The sequence below is a fragment of the Myotis brandtii genome, unplaced genomic scaffold (genome assembly GCF_000412655.1).
Source record: "Myotis brandtii unplaced genomic scaffold, ASM41265v1 scaffold27, whole genome shotgun sequence".
Classification (NCBI taxonomy): domain Eukaryota; kingdom Metazoa; phylum Chordata; class Mammalia; order Chiroptera; family Vespertilionidae; genus Myotis; species Myotis brandtii.
Window position 1 is genome coordinate 812,031 of NW_005360272.1, and position 20,202 is coordinate 832,232.

The window sequence follows — 20,202 nt, forward strand, 5'->3', positions numbered from 1 at the left end:
TTGCAGATTTTGTACTGTTTGGGCTGTAATTATAATGTAGTCATTATGACAGAAATGCAACCCCCAGCTAGCTTATTTAAAAAATGGAATTTACTAGCTTATGTAATTGGGAGGTCCAGAGGTGGTACTGGTTTCAGATATGACTACAACATCCATCTCATCTCTGCTTTTGTGCTAGCCTCATACTGTAATCATGCTCTTTCCTCATTGGGAGAGGAAAAAGTTCCCAGTTCCCTGAGTCCCCTCACCACTTAGCAAAATCCAAAGCTCACTGTTGATCCCAGGGAAAACTGGTCCAGATTGGGATGCATATGCCCCCTGCACACCGTGATGAATGGGATATGGAACAGGGTTGAGGCCAAGGAAGTAAGGCTACAGAATGTACACTTACAGGTGGTTTACTAGAGCGGGTAAAAGGTAATGCAGAGTAAGAACTCGGCAACTGCCCCATCTCCAGGCTGGGCCCTGGGTCACAGTGGATCAATCTGTTTGTACTTGAAAAACAAAAAACAAAACCAAACCAAAAACAGTTTTATTTGACAAAAGACAAAAACAAAACTTATTTACAGTAGTTTTCTGCTCAAATTATTTCAATGGGATAACTGTGCTTCTCCTCCAGGTTTATCTCACAACCAAACCAAGCAGAGGCTGCCCCACCCCCAGCCTCCCTATCTTGCACAAAGGGGAGAGGGGAATGCCAACCAGAATTCAGCAGCATGGCTCCCACACCCTCACCACCTCCATTGCTCAGTGCACTGTTGGAAGGAAAAGTCCCACCCCAGCCCAACACACTTCCAAAGTACCCTGCTACAAGCATCTTACAACAGTCACACCAGACCCGGGCTCACAGACATGGGTGGGGTAGAAGAGGCTGGGCAAACAGCAGCGTCAACTAATCTTGAAGCTGCCATGTTCATGTTCATTTTTCCCCAGCTGGGCTGGAGGAGGGTGAGGATCCCTGATCCCCTTCCCACCCACCCAGGGCATGGAAAAAGAGGGCACAGGACGAGGGAGCACGCAAGAGAGAGAGCTTAGGAAACTTGCCCACTCAGAGCAAAGCTCCCTCTCTGTAAATACTAATCCCCACTCTCACACCAAGAGGTGGGCTAAACCACTCAGAAATGAGGATGCCTTCCTGAAGTCTTCAGAGATCAGCCCAGAAAGGACAGAATACCTGTTTCTGCCTTTTCTCCTGGCCAGACCTAACCAAGTCAGCCAACACCAAGTAACTCTTCCCCTTGTGCCTGACCTGGAAACTTCAGGAAACTACAGGCTGGGGCTCCTGACCTGTCTTTTGGCCCAATAACAATATTATTCAGAACAAAAATATTTTGGCTAATAACCTAGGATTAGTGTTTCTTAGGATATATAAAGATGGGGTATACTGCTATTGAGCACTGTCAGCAATGAAACAACAAAATAAAAACGGGGAGGAGGGAGGAGAACAAGACCAACTGTGATCTGTTTCGCTGTGAAGTTCAGGGCAGGAGCCTCTGCAACTCCAATTTAAAGAAAGGTGCAACACAAAAAGACTCAGGGTGAACAGGCTTCATAATTTCCAGCCCCAGCCTCCTCTGAAGACAGTTCCTCAGGCAGCTGGTGGCAGGAAACTATTCCCTGCTTCTTCTAGTAGTTTCCTGCCACCACCGTGGGAAAAGCTGCCAGTAGATGGAGCTTTTGACATTCTGGCCACTAATCCAACTTTACCTAAAGGACTCCAAAGGCTGCAGGGCAAAACTTTCAAGGATAAAGAAGGGAAAAACATTAAAGAGAAAAAACAAAAAAATAAAACCCTACTGCCTCAGTCTAGCTTCCTCCCCCCCAACCCCCCCAAAAAAGTACAGTAAAAACAGAAATATAAAAAACACCTCTCCAGTTTTATCATCCTTCTCTGCTCTGTGCCTAGAAAGTTTGGTCAGATTCTCTGTTGGACCCTCTTGCTGGCTTTGGCTTTATCCTCCTTCGGTTCCTGATCCAGAAAAGCCAAAGCCTGTAAAAGTCTTTCTCTCCTTTTTTGGGTAAACCAAACCAACAATAAAATAACCATTAGGAATTCTGCAGAGATTTAACTGGTCCCCCAAACAAAAATACTCCTTCCTTGTAAAACGATCACCTGTTGTAGTGGTGGATCATTCCCAGTTCATCAGACTCTGTCACACAATGCACTCTTATTCCCCACACCTGGGCTCGCTGCCCCCATGAATGCAAACCACAGCAAAAAGGGAGATGAACACCAAGTTTGAAAAAAACCTGAATATTCAACTGGAGTCTGTTCTACCTGCTGGGTTCCTCTTTTCTTTTGTTCACACTTAAGAACTAGGAATGTCCACACTGCTTAACAGAGCAGCCAGCTCAGGGACAACCTGGACCCAGCATAGGACTGAACTTGGCAGGTTTCCTGTGTGCAGCCCAGGAAAGCAGCTGGAACAAAGGTGTCCTGTGGGTTCTCTGGAGAAGTAGCAGCACCATGCCTGTCTCCACTCTCTTGGTCTCATCACCTGAGGAGGCCTGGAGAAAGGCAGTCAGCAGAGGAGGTCCCCATCACAGTGCAGTGACACCAGCTGGTGTCTTCCTGCTGAAGATCCTGGACAGAGGAGATGATCCTGATGTTTGGCAGTGAACCAAAGAAAACTCTGTATGAAAGGGAACCAAAACAGAAACCCAGGACAGCTGGCTCGAGCCTCGAGCACCCCTGTGGGCAGATGCCTACTTGGGGTTTTCAGAGACGAAGGGGATGGGAGTGTGCAGTAACGGCAGCGATAGGTCCTGCTGCTTCTGAAGCTCCATCTCAGCAGCCCTCTGTAGTGCCACCTCCACCAGTAGCTGGAAGCTGCTGAAGTCCTCCTTGTCCTGCTCTGGGGGTGTGGGTGGGGGTGTGTTGAAGAGTCCACCGGTGGGGCTTCCGGCTTCAGCCCTGGTCAGCAGGGTGAGAGTGTTGCCAGGGGTCACCAGGGGCTTGGGGGGTTCTAGCTCCCCTTGTGGGAAGGGAGCTGCTGGCTTTTCCCCCTGGCCTGAGTGGAGTGGCATGGAGCACACAGACAAGGAGAGCACATTGGTGGGGGCTGGTACAGACACAGCCAGCACCGAGGGGCTGCTGCCACGGGGGAGGGCCACATCTGAGGCCTTGCCCCCTCGGCGGGAAATGGTGTATTGGTTGGGGTCTTGGCCATCCTTCCGAAGCATGTCTGGGAGAAGCCGCCGCCGAGCGTTGATGAACCAGTTACATATCTGAAATGAGTATAAGAGACTATGATCAGTTCACTCAATTAAAACCAGCTATGAAGCACCTATGTCAGGCCCCATAATATAGCAGCAAATGACACACACAATCACAGTCCTCAGAAAGGTTCATGTTGGGAAGAGAGTTAAAGAAATCATACAAATGAATATAAAATTGCAACAATGATTTATCCAATGAAGGGAAGGTATAATGGTGTGCTGTTGGAGACCCAATCTAGTCTTTGTGGATTCAGGGCGGTATTCTCTGAAGAAATGGCTCCTAAATTGAGATCTGAAGGATGAGTAGTAGTTTAGGTGGGAAGGGAGAGGAATGGTAGATTTAGGGCAGCGGTTCTCAACCTGTGGGTCGCGACCCCTTTGGGAGTCGAACGATCCTTTCACAGGAGTCGCCCAAGACCATCGGAAAACACATATATAATTACATACTGTTTTTGTGATTAATCACTATGCTTTAATTATGTTCAATTTGTAACAATGAAATTGGGGGTCACCACAACATGAGGAACTGTATTAAAGGGTCACGGCATTAGGAAGGTTGAGAACCACTGATTTAGGGGGATCAACATCTGAAAAGACCCTGTAACAGGTGGAAGCAGAGTGCCTCTGAGGAGCTCAGACAAGGAACAGCTTAGCTCCAAGGGCTGAAGCTAAGAGTGGTAACTAGAGCTTACCTCGATGGTGGGGATTTGGTTCTTTATTCTAAGGGTGATGGGGAGTGTAGGAGGGTTTTAAGCAAAAGAGCAACTTGCTACAGAGGGTGTGATGAGATGACAAATGTTTGTTCTATTTGGGAAATGGGAAATGAAAGGACCTGGTGCCAAGGTAATTCACTCCTAAATTTCTATAAAGACACCAAAGAATGTCAGAAAGAAGAAAATGACTGTTTCCAGGCAAAACTAGGATCAGTGGCTCCAGTTGAATGTGCATTCAACCAACATCCTTAAGTCTTTTTTCATACATGCTGCCCAGAAAGCTCCCATTTAACGTTGACCCCATTCCCATCTAATTCACTGTTTAGATCAATCTCTTTGGACCTATGCATGAGGCATGAAATTTCTCACTGTTCAAGTGTTTCTCACTGTTAAGAGTTATGCTGCAAAGCCAAGACATCTTTTTAACAGCTTCATGGCTCTCCCGCCCAGCCTCTTCACTAGTTGTCACTTCTCTTTCTAAAATGCAATGACTGTTGCCCTAGCAGGTTTGGCTCAGTGGATAGAGCATCAGCCTGCGGACCAAAGGGTGTCAGATCCGATTCCAGACAAGGGTATATATCTCGGCTGCAGGCTCCTCCCCAGCCTGGGCCCTGGTCGGGGTGCGTGCAGGAGGCAACCAATCAATGTGTTTCTCTCACATCGATGTTTCTGTCTTTCCCTCTCTCTTCCACTCTCTCTGAAAAATCAATGGAAAAAAATATCCTCGGGTGAGGATTAAAAAAATAATAAAAATAAATAAATAAAATGCAATGACTGTTATTCCTATTCTAGAAAACTGCCATATGTTTCCGACTGCCTACAAGGTCAAGTTTAGACACCCAAACCTGGTGTTAAACCCTCCCCTGCCATGGCCTCTATTTCCAGTCCTTGTGTTCTTTAGCATGTGAAATTGCTCACCAGCCCTTCATCAGGCCCTGTGCTGTTTTTTTTTTTTTCTTCTTTAAATAGCTCCATGATGCCTTTTGCACATCACATTTTTTTTTCTGAAGTGCCCTCCTTTCCACCTGAGAATGGCTACTCCTCTAAGCCTTAGCTGATCTAAGATATCAGCATAGGGCTAGAGGAGAGGAAATAGATTCAAAACACCTCTCTGGTCCAGGCACCAAAAGGTTGTGGGTTCAATTCCTGGTCAAGGGCACATACCTGGGTTTGCAGGTTCAATCCCAGGCCGTGTCCAGCATGTGTGGGAGACAACCAATCAGTGTGTCTCTCTCACATTGATGTTTCTCTCTCTGCCTCTTCCTCCCTCCCTTCCACTCTCTCTTAAAAACTGATGGAAAAAAATATCCTCAGGTGAGAATTTTAAAAAACAGGCGTAGCTTGGTGGTTGAGCGTCAATGAACCAGGAGGTCATGGTTTAATTCTCAGTGAGAAATGTCCAGGTTGTGGGCTTGATCCCTAGTGTGGGGTGTGCAGGAGGCAGCTGGTCAGTGATTCTCTCTCATCATTGATGTTTCCATCTCTCTCTCCCTTTCCCTTCTTCTCCAACATAAAAATATATATATATTTAAAAAATAAAACAAAAGGGGTGGGAACCGTTTTTTTTTTTCTGTCAAGGGCCATTTGCAGATTTATAACTTTATTTGAGAGCCATACAAAATTATCAACTTAATAATTAGCCTGCTATATTTGGTCAAACATTTAATTAACTCACCCCTAATGCCTTGGCAGGGCCAGACCAAATGATTTCACAAGCCTTACACAGTTTGCAGGCTGGACATTCTCCATCCCTATGTTTCCGACTGCCTACATCCCTGATCTAAAAGATCAACCACTCATATCCTCTTTCCTCTCAATTACTCCTAATGGCCTGGAAATGGCAAGACAGATCCTACAATAGCTCATCTGGCATTATTTTAAAAGTTATGGATTAGACTAGAAAATAGTTTCTTCCCCCTACCATTTTCCCCAAGTCCTTCTTCCTCTTGCCCTCCACTGGAGGGGTCACCAAAGGGGAAAAGCAGCCTAATAACTTTCTTGCTATCTCAGAGGTAACAGGAGAGAAGAAACATTAGAAACTGTGGATATTGGGTGTGGCCTGGTAGGAAGGTATCCACAGATCTGGGCATCTTTCTGAGAGCTTTCGCTGTGAAGAGTTTTCCCATAGCTTCCAATTACTGAGCACTAAACATCTACACATTTTTCTCATAATTACATCAGGTCTATGACTTTGATCAATTCCTATTTTACTGATGAACATTCGTAAACCTCAGCCTGGAGAAGTCAGGCAGGAGTGTCCACCTCTAACCATGGGTCCCCAAGCCTGGGCCTCTGAACCTGGAGGAGGAGGAGTCCCTCCTCTATGAACCTCCCTCAGGCTGTCACAGGGCCTCAGAGCCCAACTTACTTTATTCATCAAAACAGTCAGGTTAGAACTTCTCACTTTCCTATTGCTCTCCCTTTCAAGGCTTCGTGCTTACTCAGATAATACTTATTTGAGTACCTAGTTCTTAGTACTGGTGATCCCTTTGTGAATTAAACAGACATGCACTCTGCCCCGTGGTGCTTATAGTCCTGGTTGTGGAGACTGGCAATGAACAAATATGACAAGAGACACCAATAAGTGCCAGGGAGGAAACAGACAGGAATAAAAGCATAGCATAGAAAGATAAGAGAGACTACCATAGACAAGAGGTCTGGGAAGGCTGAGACCTAAAAGAAAGCCAGCCTTGCCCTAGCTGGTTTGGCTCAGTGGACAGAGTGTCGGTCTGCAGACTGAAGGGTCCTGGGTTCGATTCGTTAAAGGGCACATGCCTGGGTTGCGGGCTCAATCCCCAATAGGGGGTGTGCAGGAGGCAACCAATCAATGATTCTCTCTCATCATTGATATTTCTATCTCTCTCTCCCTCTCCCTTCCTCTCTGAAATAAAAATATATTAAAAAGAAAGCCAGCCTTATAGAAAACTGAGGGAAGAATGTTCTAGACAGAGGGAACAGCAAATGTCAAGGTGCTGAGGCAGGAAAGGGTTTGGTTTAAGAAACTGACAAAAGCAGGCAGGGCTGATCCCACTAGGACAGAACACCATGGTAAAATACTAAAGGGCCCAGCTGGTGTTGCTCAGTGGTTGGTCAGATCCGATTCCAGACAAGGGTATATATCTCGGCTGCAGGCTCCTCCCCAGCCTGGGCCCTGGTCGGGGTGCGTGCAGGAGGCAACCAATCAATGTGTTTCTCTCACATCGATGTTTCTGTCTTTCCCTCTCTCTTCCACTCTCTCTGAAAAATCAATGGAAAAAAATATCCTCGGGTGAGGATTAAAAAAATAATAAAAATAAATAAATAAAATGCAATGACTGTTATTCCTATTCTAGAAAACTGCCATATGTTTCCGACTGCCTACAAGGTCAAGTTTAGACACCCAAACCTGGTGTTAAACCCTCCCCTGCCATGGCCTCTATTTCCAGTCCTTGTGTTCTTTAGCATGTGAAATTGCTCACCAGCCCTTCATCAGGCCCTGTGCTGTTTTTTTTTTTTTCTTCTTTAAATAGCTCCATGATGCCTTTTGCACATCACATTTTTTTTTCTGAAGTGCCCTCCTTTCCACCTGAGAATGGCTACTCCTCTAAGCCTTAGCTGATCTAAGATATCAGCATAGGGCTAGAGGAGAGGAAATAGATTCAAAACACCTCTCTGGTCCAGGCACCAAAAGGTTGTGGGTTCAATTCCTGGTCAAGGGCACATACCTGGGTTTGCAGGTTCAATCCCAGGCCGTGTCCAGCATGTGTGGGAGACAACCAATCAGTGTGTCTCTCTCACATTGATGTTTCTCTCTCTGCCTCTTCCTCCCTCCCTTCCACTCTCTCTTAAAAACTGATGGAAAAAAATATCCTCAGGTGAGAATTTTAAAAAACAGGCGTAGCTTGGTGGTTGAGCGTCAATGAACCAGGAGGTCATGGTTTAATTCTCAGTGAGAAATGTCCAGGTTGTGGGCTTGATCCCTAGTGTGGGGTGTGCAGGAGGCAGCTGGTCAGTGATTCTCTCTCATCATTGATGTTTCCATCTCTCTCTCCCTTTCCCTTCTTCTCCAACATAAAAATATATATATATTTAAAAAATAAAACAAAAGGGGTGGGAACCGTTTTTTTTTTTCTGTCAAGGGCCATTTGCAGATTTATAACTTTATTTGAGAGCCATACAAAATTATCAACTTAATAATTAGCCTGCTATATTTGGTCAAACATTTAATTAACTCACCCCTAATGCCTTGGCAGGGCCAGACCAAATGATTTCACAAGCCTTACACAGTTTGCAGGCTGGACATTCTCCATCCCTATGTTTCCGACTGCCTACATCCCTGATCTAAAAGATCAACCACTCATATCCTCTTTCCTCTCAATTACTCCTAATGGCCTGGAAATGGCAAGACAGATCCTACAATAGCTCATCTGGCATTATTTTAAAAGTTATGGATTAGACTAGAAAATAGTTTCTTCCCCCTACCATTTTCCCCAAGTCCTTCTTCCTCTTGCCCTCCACTGGAGGGGTCACCAAAGGGGAAAAGCAGCCTAATAACTTTCTTGCTATCTCAGAGGTAACAGGAGAGAAGAAACATTAGAAACTGTGGATATTGGGTGTGGCCTGGTAGGAAGGTATCCACAGATCTGGGCATCTTTCTGAGAGCTTTCGCTGTGAAGAGTTTTCCCATAGCTTCCAATTACTGAGCACTAAACATCTACACATTTTTCTCATAATTACATCAGGTCTATGACTTTGATCAATTCCTATTTTACTGATGAACATTCGTAAACCTCAGCCTGGAGAAGTCAGGCAGGAGTGTCCACCTCTAACCATGGGTCCCCAAGCCTGGGCCTCTGAACCTGGAGGAGGAGGAGTCCCTCCTCTATGAACCTCCCTCAGGCTGTCACAGGGCCTCAGAGCCCAACTTACTTTATTCATCAAAACAGTCAGGTTAGAACTTCTCACTTTCCTATTGCTCTCCCTTTCAAGGCTTCGTGCTTACTCAGATAATACTTATTTGAGTACCTAGTTCTTAGTACTGGTGATCCCTTTGTGAATTAAACAGACATGCACTCTGCCCCGTGGTGCTTATAGTCCTGGTTGTGGAGACTGGCAATGAACAAATATGACAAGAGACACCAATAAGTGCCAGGGAGGAAACAGACAGGAATAAAAGCATAGCATAGAAAGATAAGAGAGACTACCATAGACAAGAGGTCTGGGAAGGCTGAGACCTAAAAGAAAGCCAGCCTTGCCCTAGCTGGTTTGGCTCAGTGGACAGAGTGTCGGTCTGCAGACTGAAGGGTCCTGGGTTCGATTCGTTAAAGGGCACATGCCTGGGTTGCGGGCTCAATCCCCAATAGGGGGTGTGCAGGAGGCAACCAATCAATGATTCTCTCTCATCATTGATATTTCTATCTCTCTCTCCCTCTCCCTTCCTCTCTGAAATAAAAATATATTAAAAAGAAAGCCAGCCTTATAGAAAACTGAGGGAAGAATGTTCTAGACAGAGGGAACAGCAAATGTCAAGGTGCTGAGGCAGGAAAGGGTTTGGTTTAAGAAACTGACAAAAGCAGGCAGGGCTGATCCCACTAGGACAGAACACCATGGTAAAATACTAAAGGGCCCAGCTGGTGTTGCTCAGTGGTTGAGTGTCGACCCATGCACCAGAAGATCACAGGTCTGATTCCTGGTCAGAGCACATGCCCAGTTTGTGGGCTTGATCCCCAGTAAGGGGCATGCAGGAGGCAGCTGATCAATACATCAATGTTTCTATCTCTGTCTCTCTCTCCCTTCCTCTCTGGAAAAAAAAAAAAAAAGACCAAAAAAAAAAAGACTAAAGGCTTAAACAGTGGCTTGACCTGAATTCCACTCTAGGTCCTTCTCTTGATCCTGTCTCCTCTCTCAGTTTATCCAGATACGCACAGAGCATGCACCAGGAGGAAGAAAAGATGAGAATCCCTCCCCCTTCATCTCCTGTGGCTGGGATACTGGGAACTGTATGGGCTGCAGCAATGCATGATGTTGCTCCAAACATTCCTCTAATGTTCACTGAATGAATCAAAGGCCCAGCTCTCTTCAGGGCTCCTGTATCAATTCTACCTCTGACCATCACCTTTCTTGGTTGATATCCTGGCAAGCCCTTGGATACCATCTTCCTATGAACTCCGTGTCTACACAGCTGAAAGGCTAGCCTCCTATGACAGGAGCTGGTGCCTGGATTTGGCATGGGTCTTTGCCTAGCAGACTATAGCTGCATCCATTCCACAGGTGATCCAAGGACAGTACTAGGCCCCTGGCTCTGTCAGGATGGGAAAGCTCCTGGGCAGGGCAGAGCCTTCTTGTGGGCCTTCTCTCCCTTCTCCTGGGCAGCCTGGAAGGACCCTGACCCTGGGGTTCTCACTTATCCCTTTGCACCTCCATGGTCCAACCAGTACTACTGAGCACACACAACCCCGTACCATTTTTCCCAAGTCCCTCTCAGACACTGGCTGAGCTGAATCCTGGCAAGAGCTGCAAGGGATCCCCAAGGATAAGGCTGACAACTGGGTGCAATGAAGTGAGGGAACTAACTAAGCACTCCGGACACCAGGTTATCATGTCGGCCATCTCACTTGCATTATTAATTTGCATACAAGCCTGGAAGGGTAGTGAGCAGTGTCCCCAAAATACCAAATGGGGAACTGGAACCCAAAGAGAAGAAAGAACTTGCCCAAAGTCACATAGACTCCCAAGTATAAATCTGGGATTCAAACCCAGGTCTCCTGGCTTTAAGGTCCCTACTGCTATTCTTACTCTGCTTTGCTCTGTTTTACCAGAGGGACAGATAGCTGGATAATGATTATCATAATCCTAAAAAAGCAAACACTTGTTTAACCAAAACATGTCAGGTGTTGCTCTGAACATTTCCCATCTAATTATTCATTTAATCTTCAACAACCTATGAAACAGGCTCTGTGAGGATCTCCGTTTTATTTGAACTGTTCAAGAAACAGATCCTGATCAGAGGTTCAGGAATTTGCTCAAGGTCATCTGTGCAAACATATCCGGTTCAGACAGCCTGGTTCCAGGCAGGTGAAAGGACTGAAGAGAATCAGCCTAAGGCCTTTTCTCCTGGTTCAACTGCTTCCATCCCTCTGTCCACAACTGTCTCCTTAGTTACCTGTGCTACGGGAGAGCACTGCACCCCTCCACCTCACCCCTGTATGCAGGGGAAACAGATCACAGTGACCTGGGTCAAGGGAGATAAGGATGAATATTTCTGTTGAGAAAGCAGTCTTGGGGCAGGGAATCTGGGAGTGTTCTCACAGCTGCGAGGGCATCTAGCCCCTAGTTGCACCTCCCATTTTGGCTTATAATTCTGAAAACAGCAGAAATGCGCGCGTGTGCGCGCGCACACACACACCATATTCACACCCCTCACCCCCCGCCCCCCATCTGCAGAAAACTTGGCAGACTACTGTCTGTTTTGTCTTCTCATCCGATAGAAATGCACAGCTGAGGGGGGCTGGGTAAATGCAGGAGGCCTGAGTGCACCACCAATGCCAGTTGTAGAGCATGTGACTCACTCCAACTCTAGGTCCTTGGGGAGGGAGTAGGGACAATGCCAAGGTGAATTCTGTGATTGATAAGGCAAAACAGACTGGGTGCCTGAAAGCCTGTCTCCACCATAAAACAGGGCCCTGTCCGAACAGCTACCGCCCTGTCAGTCTTTTTTTCATTTTTATCAGTGGCTGAGATGAAGGACAAGGGAGGAATCACTGTGGCAAATGGGAGTGGGAGGGGCCAGGAAGTGGATGAAGGCCATGAGGAGCAGAGCAGGGCATTTGACAAGGCGACACATTGCTTCAATTTTAATGTGTTTTCAGCTGTGAAAGACAGAAGCAAAAGCGGGGAGAGGAAAGTGAAGACATGGAGAGACCTTTCCCAAACTCATGGTACCTCCATTTGTGTTGTGATCACCACATCCAAGTGCTCTTAAGGGCAGGCTGGCTATGTTAAAACCACCTTGAGGGTAATTCTAAGAAATAGCTATTTTGGCCCTGGCCAAGTAGCTCAGTTGGTTAAGAGCGTCATCCCACTATGCCAAGGTTGCAGGTTCTATCTCTGGTGAGGGCACATACAAGAATCAACCAATGAATGCATAAGTGAAACAAAAGTCAATGTTTTTTTTCTCTCTCTCTCTAAAGAAGAGAAAATAAAAGAAATAGCTATTTCTCACCTGCTTTATAGATCTGGTGGGGAAGGGGGCAAGTCAGAAATGTGTGTTTTTAAGCTTCCCAGAGTTCTGCCACTCAGGCTTAGGAACCAATGGTTTAACCCACTGGTGTAATTTGTCCTTGTGGGTCGAGCCCTTTATTTAAGCAAATAAGCTTACACAGAAGTCAAAAGATATACATACAGATGAAAGGCCCTGAGGTGGAGAGACAGGTTGCTGGCAGGAAGAATCGGGAGGCAGCTAGCTTTGGCATCAGAGTCAGGAGAGCAGCTTCAAAGGGTAAGGTGTTGCTGAGTGTCGGGCCAGGCCACACCTGCCACAGAGCAGCCCACTACAGCTTCTCCAGCAGGCTCCTTTCTTACCTGTCTGGTTCCCCATTCCCAAGGGACTGCTGCCCTTACCTCCCTATTCCTTCAAGACTGTCAAGACTCCATTCACATGCTGCTTCCTGAGAGAAGCCTTTCAGACACCGAATTGGTATTTAATTGCATTAAATTCTTAGTCTTTTAAATAATGTCTTCCCTCCTCTCCTCCCTCCCCTGAGGCTAGCCAAGGGCAGGGAGTTTCCAGCTCACAGCACTGGGCCTAGAGCGGAGCATAACCCCAGTCAATATTACAGAGTGAAGGAATGGAGCCAGAACCTCCCTGCTACACTCACCTTCCCTCCCCAAAACAGCCCCTTAGACCAGTCAGAAACCACAGCAATAAAGAGGGCTTAGAGCGGGGGTCATAGGTTCCACTGAAAAATCCTTCACAAATGACCTTTGTAGTTGGCCTCACCATCCTACCTGCCTAGCCCTGGGCAAGTACCAGCAAACCAGTTAGTTAAGTGACTCATTGACTTGCTAATGAGATAGCTCCTGGGCGGTTAAAAGAGACAATCAAAAGAGATGTCCCCAGGGAAAGAGGAAACAGGCCTTGGCAAAATGCGGATGCTTGTTGAAGCCAGGTGATTGGTACCACGGGTTCATTAGAATATTCTCTTTTTATGGATACAGTATTGCAAATGTTTTAAATAATGAAGTCTTTTTTTTTTAATAATGAAGTCTTAAAAATTAAATACACTGAACAGACCGTCCAACCTCAGAGAGAAGGCAGGGGAGAGGTGGGTAAGAGATCAACCAAAAGACTTGTATGCATGCATATTAGTGTAAGCAATAGACACAGACACTGGGGGGTGGGGGCTTGTCTTTGGAGGTGGAGGGGGGTCAATCAGGGAAAAAGGAGACATATGTAATACTTTAAACAATTAAAAAAAGAAAAAGGGCACTTAAAACAAAAAAATTAAATACAGGAAAGAGATGCTTCCAGGAACTTAAGCCCATTTTTCCAGATTGATGAACCACATTTCCTTACTTCTGAGGTCCTGCCTGTTGACATTTCTAACACTTATTTTCATTTTCTGTCACTTCAATAATTATTTCTGAAGCACCTATCAGATACGTGGTACTGAGCTAAACACTGGGATACAGTGATAAATGAGATCAGGCCTCCAGAGTTTAGTGCATTGTAAAAAGCATTTACAGTCAAGAATCCAAATGCTGACCCAGTCCTAGTGCTGTGGGAAGGCAGAGGTCCTCCACGGGTCGGAGCAAAGTGGTCTGGGGTATCAATCAGTGTGGCAGGAATATGGAGAGGGGTGCCAACAGATAGGGACAGGTGATGTTGTCATTAGGTTGGCAGAAGCCATTGAAGGGTTTTAATTTTAAGTAGAGGGGTGACAAGTGATCAGACAAGGGTAGCAGGTCCAGATAGAAAAGAAGCCTTATTCCAGAAATATTTAAGGGGTATGTATAGGAACTGGTGACTGACTACATAAGCTGAGAAAGAGCTTCAAGAGGAACCCTTCTAAAGGGAAAGGGCCAGCTTGGAGATGTTATCAGTTATCAAGGAAACTTAAAGTGCCCGTAAGACCTCCAAGCAGAGGTGTACTCTGGGAATTCATAATATAGTTTCCATCAAGGAGTGCCAGGTGGTCCCCACTGCTTTTGAACTCTGGGCATGACTCTAGTGCTGGGTGGCCACTGGAACTCCTCCTACACCTTCATCAGAAGTCTCTAGCTAACCCTTGCCCCAGAACTACATTTCTCTAAGTGGGATCTGGGGATATGCTGTCCTAGGGACCCACTAGTTCTCCACAAGAACATTGTGGCTTTGTGTTTCTGTTGGGATTATGAGCAGGAGCACCATGGCTTGCGGCAACCCAGACTTGCTCAACTCCCGTCGGTGCCTCTGTCACACCACATACCACAGCCCAGTCAGCATAACACCATCCATTTATAATGATGCCGTTAGATGGAATCTCACTGGTTTTACATTAATTTGCTTTGGAAAACTGTGTATTTTATAGTTATGTATAAGAGCAAAAGCAAGAGGTTTTTTACCCAGTTTTCAATTTGTTCATAAGTGATGTGATAATAAAAATATTTTCTTTAAATTGAGAAACAGTGTCCCTGACAAAAAGCAATTTCATTATAGTGTGACCAGTGGTTTGACAGTGCAGGTATGAGGCACAGTGGGAATACACAGCAGTGGCCTCACACCTAGGCTGGGAAAATCAGATGCTTTCCAAAGAACATGCTGAAATGGAGTGAATGAACCAGGATCAGAAAGGTCAGGAAGAAGCCAAGGGAGAAGGCCTGGAGGCCCAGAGGGCTCAAGGGCTCCAGGGGCAGGAAGAACTGAGAGATGAGGCTGCTGAGTACCTAAGTTTGAACTTTATCTTGAAGTCAATAGGGTCTGTGGAGTGTGTGACACAATCAGAATTGCACTTTAGTGTTTAAGAGAATAGACTTAAAAGGAACAAGGCTGGAGGCAGGAGACCAGCAAAGAGGCTATCTAGGTAATACTGGCTCTCAGGCTCCAGGGCAGAAGCCCTGCCCTGGCTCTCTGCTGCTTTCTGTCCCAGCAGTGATCACTTTTTGCAAACATCAGTGACCAAGTCTTTCCTGCTACTGCATCCAAGAATACACACTCCTTGCGGGTAGGAATGAGTCTGGTTCCTCTCTGGGATCCCAACTCTGTCCAGCATAGAGATGGGCATAGTGGAGTGCTTGGCAGTACACTGTAAGGAGCCAGGCACTGCTAGACACCTGGGGTCAGTCCAAGACCTATGATCTAGGAGAGATGAGGAGAAAAAGGAGAGCAGAAGCACTGACTCTGCCAAACACCTCACAGTGTGCCTTGAATTCTTCTCCGTCCCTCCTCCTTACACACTGCGAAAATGCTACAATCACCTCCCTTTTTCATAAGGGGAAACTCAAGGTTCAGTGAGGAGGCAGTGACATGGCCCAGGTCAAAGCTACCTCTTGTGGAGAAGATGGGATCCGAGTCAGGTTTTGTGACGCGAAAGCCTTTCTTGTAGGCAGACTACAATCAACCACTGCCCGGCGAGTGTAAGTCAGGTGACAGGAGTTCTGAGGATTGAATACTCACCATGACACTTCATGGAGGAGGGACAAGAGCTGGGAAGACCTGGGAAGTTCACAGTGGGGCAAGGGAAGGAGGGAGAAACCATATCATGGATTGGAGAAGTGGTCTAGGAAAGGACAGAAGTGGAAAGGGGGGTGGGCCTTTGCTAGGCTGAGGCCCTGCTCCGTGTCTCCCAGGTAGGTGAGAGCCAAATTGGAGGCAAGGCAGACTGGGGTGTCCTGCCTCAGCACTTATACAAAACACCTACATGTTGGCAACTGAGGCAGTGTCTTGCACTTTGATAAATATCTTATGAAGTACTCAAAGCACTTTCACATCCAGTTCTGAATTTGTTCCTCACAACAGTTCAGTCAGGCAGGAGAGGATTGGAACCCCCACTTAATAGATGGGGAAATCAAGATGTGGTCCACAGCTTCTATGTGGCAGAACTGGGTTTTGAACCCAGAATCTCACTTTTGCCCTTTCTTTGACCATGATTCCAACACTGCAGATCACCAGCTGTCCCCTGCCACCAAGTCACATCCAAGCATCACTCTGGGCTGGGGCCGAACTCCAGACACTCAATGCATTCTCACCTTCCCACGGCCTCCAATGTTAACGAGACACCTAGACATCAACACAATTCCTTGCCTCTTCAGAACTCTCAAAAAAATCTGAAATCTAGCTGCAATGACCTCATGTCACTGTCCTTCTTTGTGGCAGGGGGACTGGGTGTTCTCATCTGACCAAAGAAGAAACTGAGGCCCAGAGAGGGAGGTGACCAGCCCAAGGTCACACAGTGAGCCAGTGATAGGGCTGGGATAGGACTAAAACCCAATCTTCTGCTGCCCCGCTCCTTACCTGTAGCACAGACAGATTGGTTTGTCCAGAAAGGCTTAGCTTCTCCTGCTCAGAGGGGTAGGCATTGTAGCGGTGCAAGTACAGCCAGTCACGGAGGATCTTTACTGACTCCTTGGGCAGGTTCCCTCTGCGCTTCCTCTTGCCTGCCAGGGAGAGGAGGCCTTCATCCTCACCCAGATCACTGTCTGACATGATGTCTAAGGGCTAAGCTGGATCTCAGGCAAGCCTGGAACAAGTGACAAAGGGGATGGGGACATAATATCATTACCATGCACTGCTTCTCACCCTCTTCCTATTCTCTAAACACACCATTATTAGAGCCTCAGGACATTCCACAGCCTAGGCAACCTAGAAGGGGTGAGTCCAAAATGCCTCTATTTCAGTAGATAACTACTGAACTAAATAGCAGCTCATTTTTTTTTTTTAATTTAGAAGTTTCTCCAATTAGTTTACATTCAATATTACTTTGTATTCGTTTCAGATGTACAGCATAGTGGTTAGACAATCATTTACTTTACAAAATGTTCCTTGTAAATGGCAGTTCATTAATAAGCAGTGCCAGCCTAGAAATAATTAGTTACTATTGAGATCTGTACAGAGCATCTTCCATTTATTATCTCAATTCTATCCTCACAAAGCCCTTTTAAGGGGGACACTACTATTATTATCATTTTATAGATGGGCAAACCAAGGCCCAGAGAGATTAAGAAAGCCACCTAAGATACTATGGCTCTTAAACAGTTACCATGTGACCCAGTAATTTCACTCCTAGGTATCTATCCAAAATAAATTAAAACCTATGTCCACACGAAAGCTTGTACACAAACGTTTATAGCAACATTATTCATAATAGCAAAAGGTGGAACCCTGGTTGGGTAATTCAGTTGGGTTAGACTGTCAACCTGATATGCTAAAGGTTTTGGGTTTAATACTGGTCAGGGCTCATAAGAGTCAATTGATGTTGATTTCTGTCTCTCTCCCTTCTCTCTCTCTCAAATCAATCAGTAAATAAAATAAAATAAAGCAAAAGGTGGAAACAATCAAGTATCAATAACAGATGAATGGATAAATAACATGAGGTCTATCCATACAGTGCAATATTATTTGGCCATAAAAAGGACTGAAGTCCTGATTCATGCTACAATGTGGATGAAACTTGAAAATATAATGCTAAATGAAAGAAACACATTACAAGGAACACACACTCTATAACTTCATGTTAATGAAATGTCCAGAATGGGCTGGGAAGGAATAGAAGGGTGATAGCTAAAGGGAGTGAAGGTTTTTTTGAGGTGATAAACATTTTCTAAAATTGACGGTGGTGATGGTTGGATAGTTGTAAATATACAGTTCACCCTTGAACAATGTGTGTGTGTGGGGGGGGGTTAGGGGTGCCAAGCCACACAGTTGAAAAACTGCAAATAACTTTTGACTCCTGCGAAACTTGGCTGTCCCGCAGTATTTACAAGGGATTTGTTGATACCCAAATCTGGCAGATGCTCAAGTCCCCTAATAAGATGGTGTAGATCAGTGATGGCAAACCTTTGGAGCTCGGCGTGTCAGCATTTTGAAAAACCCTAACTTAACTCTGGTGCCGTGTCACATATAGAAATTTTTTGATATTTTCAACCATAGTAAAACAAAGACTTATATTTTTGATATTTATTTTATATATTTAAATGCCATTTAACAAAGAAAAATCAACCAAAAAAATGAGTTCACGTGTCTCCTCTGACACATGTGTCATAGGTTCGCCATCACTGGTGTAGATCTATGCATCCATGGACTTCAAATCACAGATGGAAGACAGTATGGTATTTATTTATTTTTTTTAAATCCTCACCTGAGGATTTGTTTTTTATTGACTTTTAGGAAGGGAGGAAGAGAGGGAGGGAGGGGAAAAAGAAGAGGGAGAGGGAGAGAAAAATTGGTCCTGTATGTGGGGCCAGGATCAAACCTGAAACTTAGATACGTGCCCTGACCAGGAATCAAACCCAAAACCCTTTGGTGTACTGGACTATGCTCCAATCAACTGAGCCACCCAGCCAGAGCCAGGTACTTATTGAAAAAATTCCAGCCCTAGCTGGTTTGGCTCAGTGGATAAAGCGTCGACCTGGGGACTGAAGGGTCCCAGGTTCGATTCAGGTCAAGGGCATGTACCTTGGTTGCGGGCACATCCCCAGTAGGGGGTGTGCAGGAGGCAGCTGGTCGATGCTTCTCTCTCATCAATGTTTCTAACTCTCTATCCCTCTCCCTTCCTCTCTGTAAAAAAAGCAATAAAAAATATATTTAAAAAAAAAGAAAAAATTCCACACATAAGTGGACCCACACAGTCCAAACCCAGGTTGTTTAAATTTCAACTGTACTAAACAACACTACCTTGTTCACTTTAAATTGGCAAGTTCTACGGTATGTGAATTATATCTCAATAAAGCTGTTATGGAAAAGAAAACTCACATCCAGGATATAGTATATATAGTATAGTGGGTTTGGACCAAGGTAGTTTGGTCCCCCACCCTTACTCCATACCATCTTGCCTCCCAGGTCTCCCAAGATGTCAGGAAACTATCAATCACCATGGTCCTATAGCAGCCCATGTAACATTTACTGTGCACCTACTGTGTGCCCTGCAGAGTGTTGAGCCATCCCTACAGGTTGTCTCTCATACATTCTCCTTTGTGATCTAGCTCCTGGCTTGGTCCCAGAATCAACTCCTCAAAAAATTATAATAAATGAGCAAGGCCGGGGCTCTGGTCCCTCCAACCCGGCTACCTAACCTTGCGCAAATGTCCTTCCTCCCCTTTCTAGGCTTGAGCCCCCACATCAAATGAAAGAAGGTGTTTCCCTAGACAACCCAACTCAGTTGCTCAGCCCCCTGACAAACTTCTTGTTCACACATGCAAAAGAGATTTACATTTTTAAACCAAAAGTTCCAGGCCAAGCTGATGCCAGAATCTCAAGACTCCTCCCTCCTCAGCCTTTTAACAGTTCCCCAGGAGGCTGGGCCAACAGACTCTGGCATTTCCCAGGTTTTGTTTCCTCAACTTGGGCCAGAGCCCAGATAACTGGGCTGGGCAGGCCAGGCTTTCGAGGGAAGGGTCCACCCTCCCGGCCAGGCCACCTGGAGGCGAGACAGCACTGATTAGAGGTGCCACTCCTCAGAGAGCGCCAACACCCGACTGCTTGCCGAGGTCAGGTGTCTGAAGCCGAGCTGGCCGGGGCAGTCGGGATCTGGGTGAAGGGATGCCGCCCTGGCAGGCTGCGAGTTTACTCAAGGTTATCTGTACAAATTCCACCCTGGCTGCTAGCCAGGTTCCAGACTGCGGGGTTCCAGGGTCGGCCGGTGGCACGACCCCCTCAAGTCGACACAGACCTCTCCACCCTGGTGGCCTGCACCTCAGCCCACTTACCATCCGGGGAGGTACCCCACACAGACACCCCACAATCACCCCAGACAACCCTCCAACAGCACCCACTCATCCCTCGGCCCCTGGACTCCCCATAAATGTCACCGACACATACAGCACACACTCAGTTTACAGATCCCACTTCCAGCTCGACCAACGGGCACCCACACAACCAGCCCAACTCGCGGGTATCAGCCCACCCACGAACTCAAGCCTCCCCGCCCCGCCCACCCACGACCTCTCGGGCTAGGAAAGCTCCGGACGTCATCGCGCCTGCCAGCAGTTCTCCCCCCACTGGCTGAGGCAGCAAGCTGGCGACATACCGCCCGGGGCACCCGACTGCACACGCTGAGATGCGGACCTGCAGTCACTCCGCACCAACTTTCTGACAACT

The 20,202-nt window shown here is 46.3% G+C and overlaps 1 protein-coding gene across 1 annotated transcript; it reads right to left on the bottom strand.

Annotated features, from left to right (window-relative positions):
• Positions 1 to 514: 514 nt before the first annotated feature.
• TGIF2 (TGFB-induced factor homeobox 2) lies at positions 515 to 16,717 on the bottom strand. The gene is made up of 2 exons (XM_005868474.2): positions 16,402 to 16,717; positions 515 to 3,228 (listed from the first exon to the last, which is right to left on the bottom strand). Exons 1-2 carry the CDS (start codon positions 16,591 to 16,593, stop codon positions 2,707 to 2,709), a joined length of 714 nt encoding a protein of 237 aa, XP_005868536.1. The 5' UTR covers positions 16,594 to 16,717; the 3' UTR covers positions 515 to 2,706.
• Positions 16,718 to 20,202: the final 3,485 nt, after the last annotated feature.

What these genes read in the sequence shown, in the direction of transcription:
- TGIF2 (XM_005868474.2), bottom strand. Translation starts at nt 16,593, where the DNA reads ATGTCAGACAGTGATCTGGGTGAGGATGAAGGCCTCCTCTCCCTGGCA. An exon ending in CCAATCTGTCTGTGCTACAG is followed by an intron (nt 3,229 to 16,401) that starts GTAAGGAGCGGG and finishes TACTCATTTCAG; the next exon opens with ATATGTAACTGGTTCATCAA.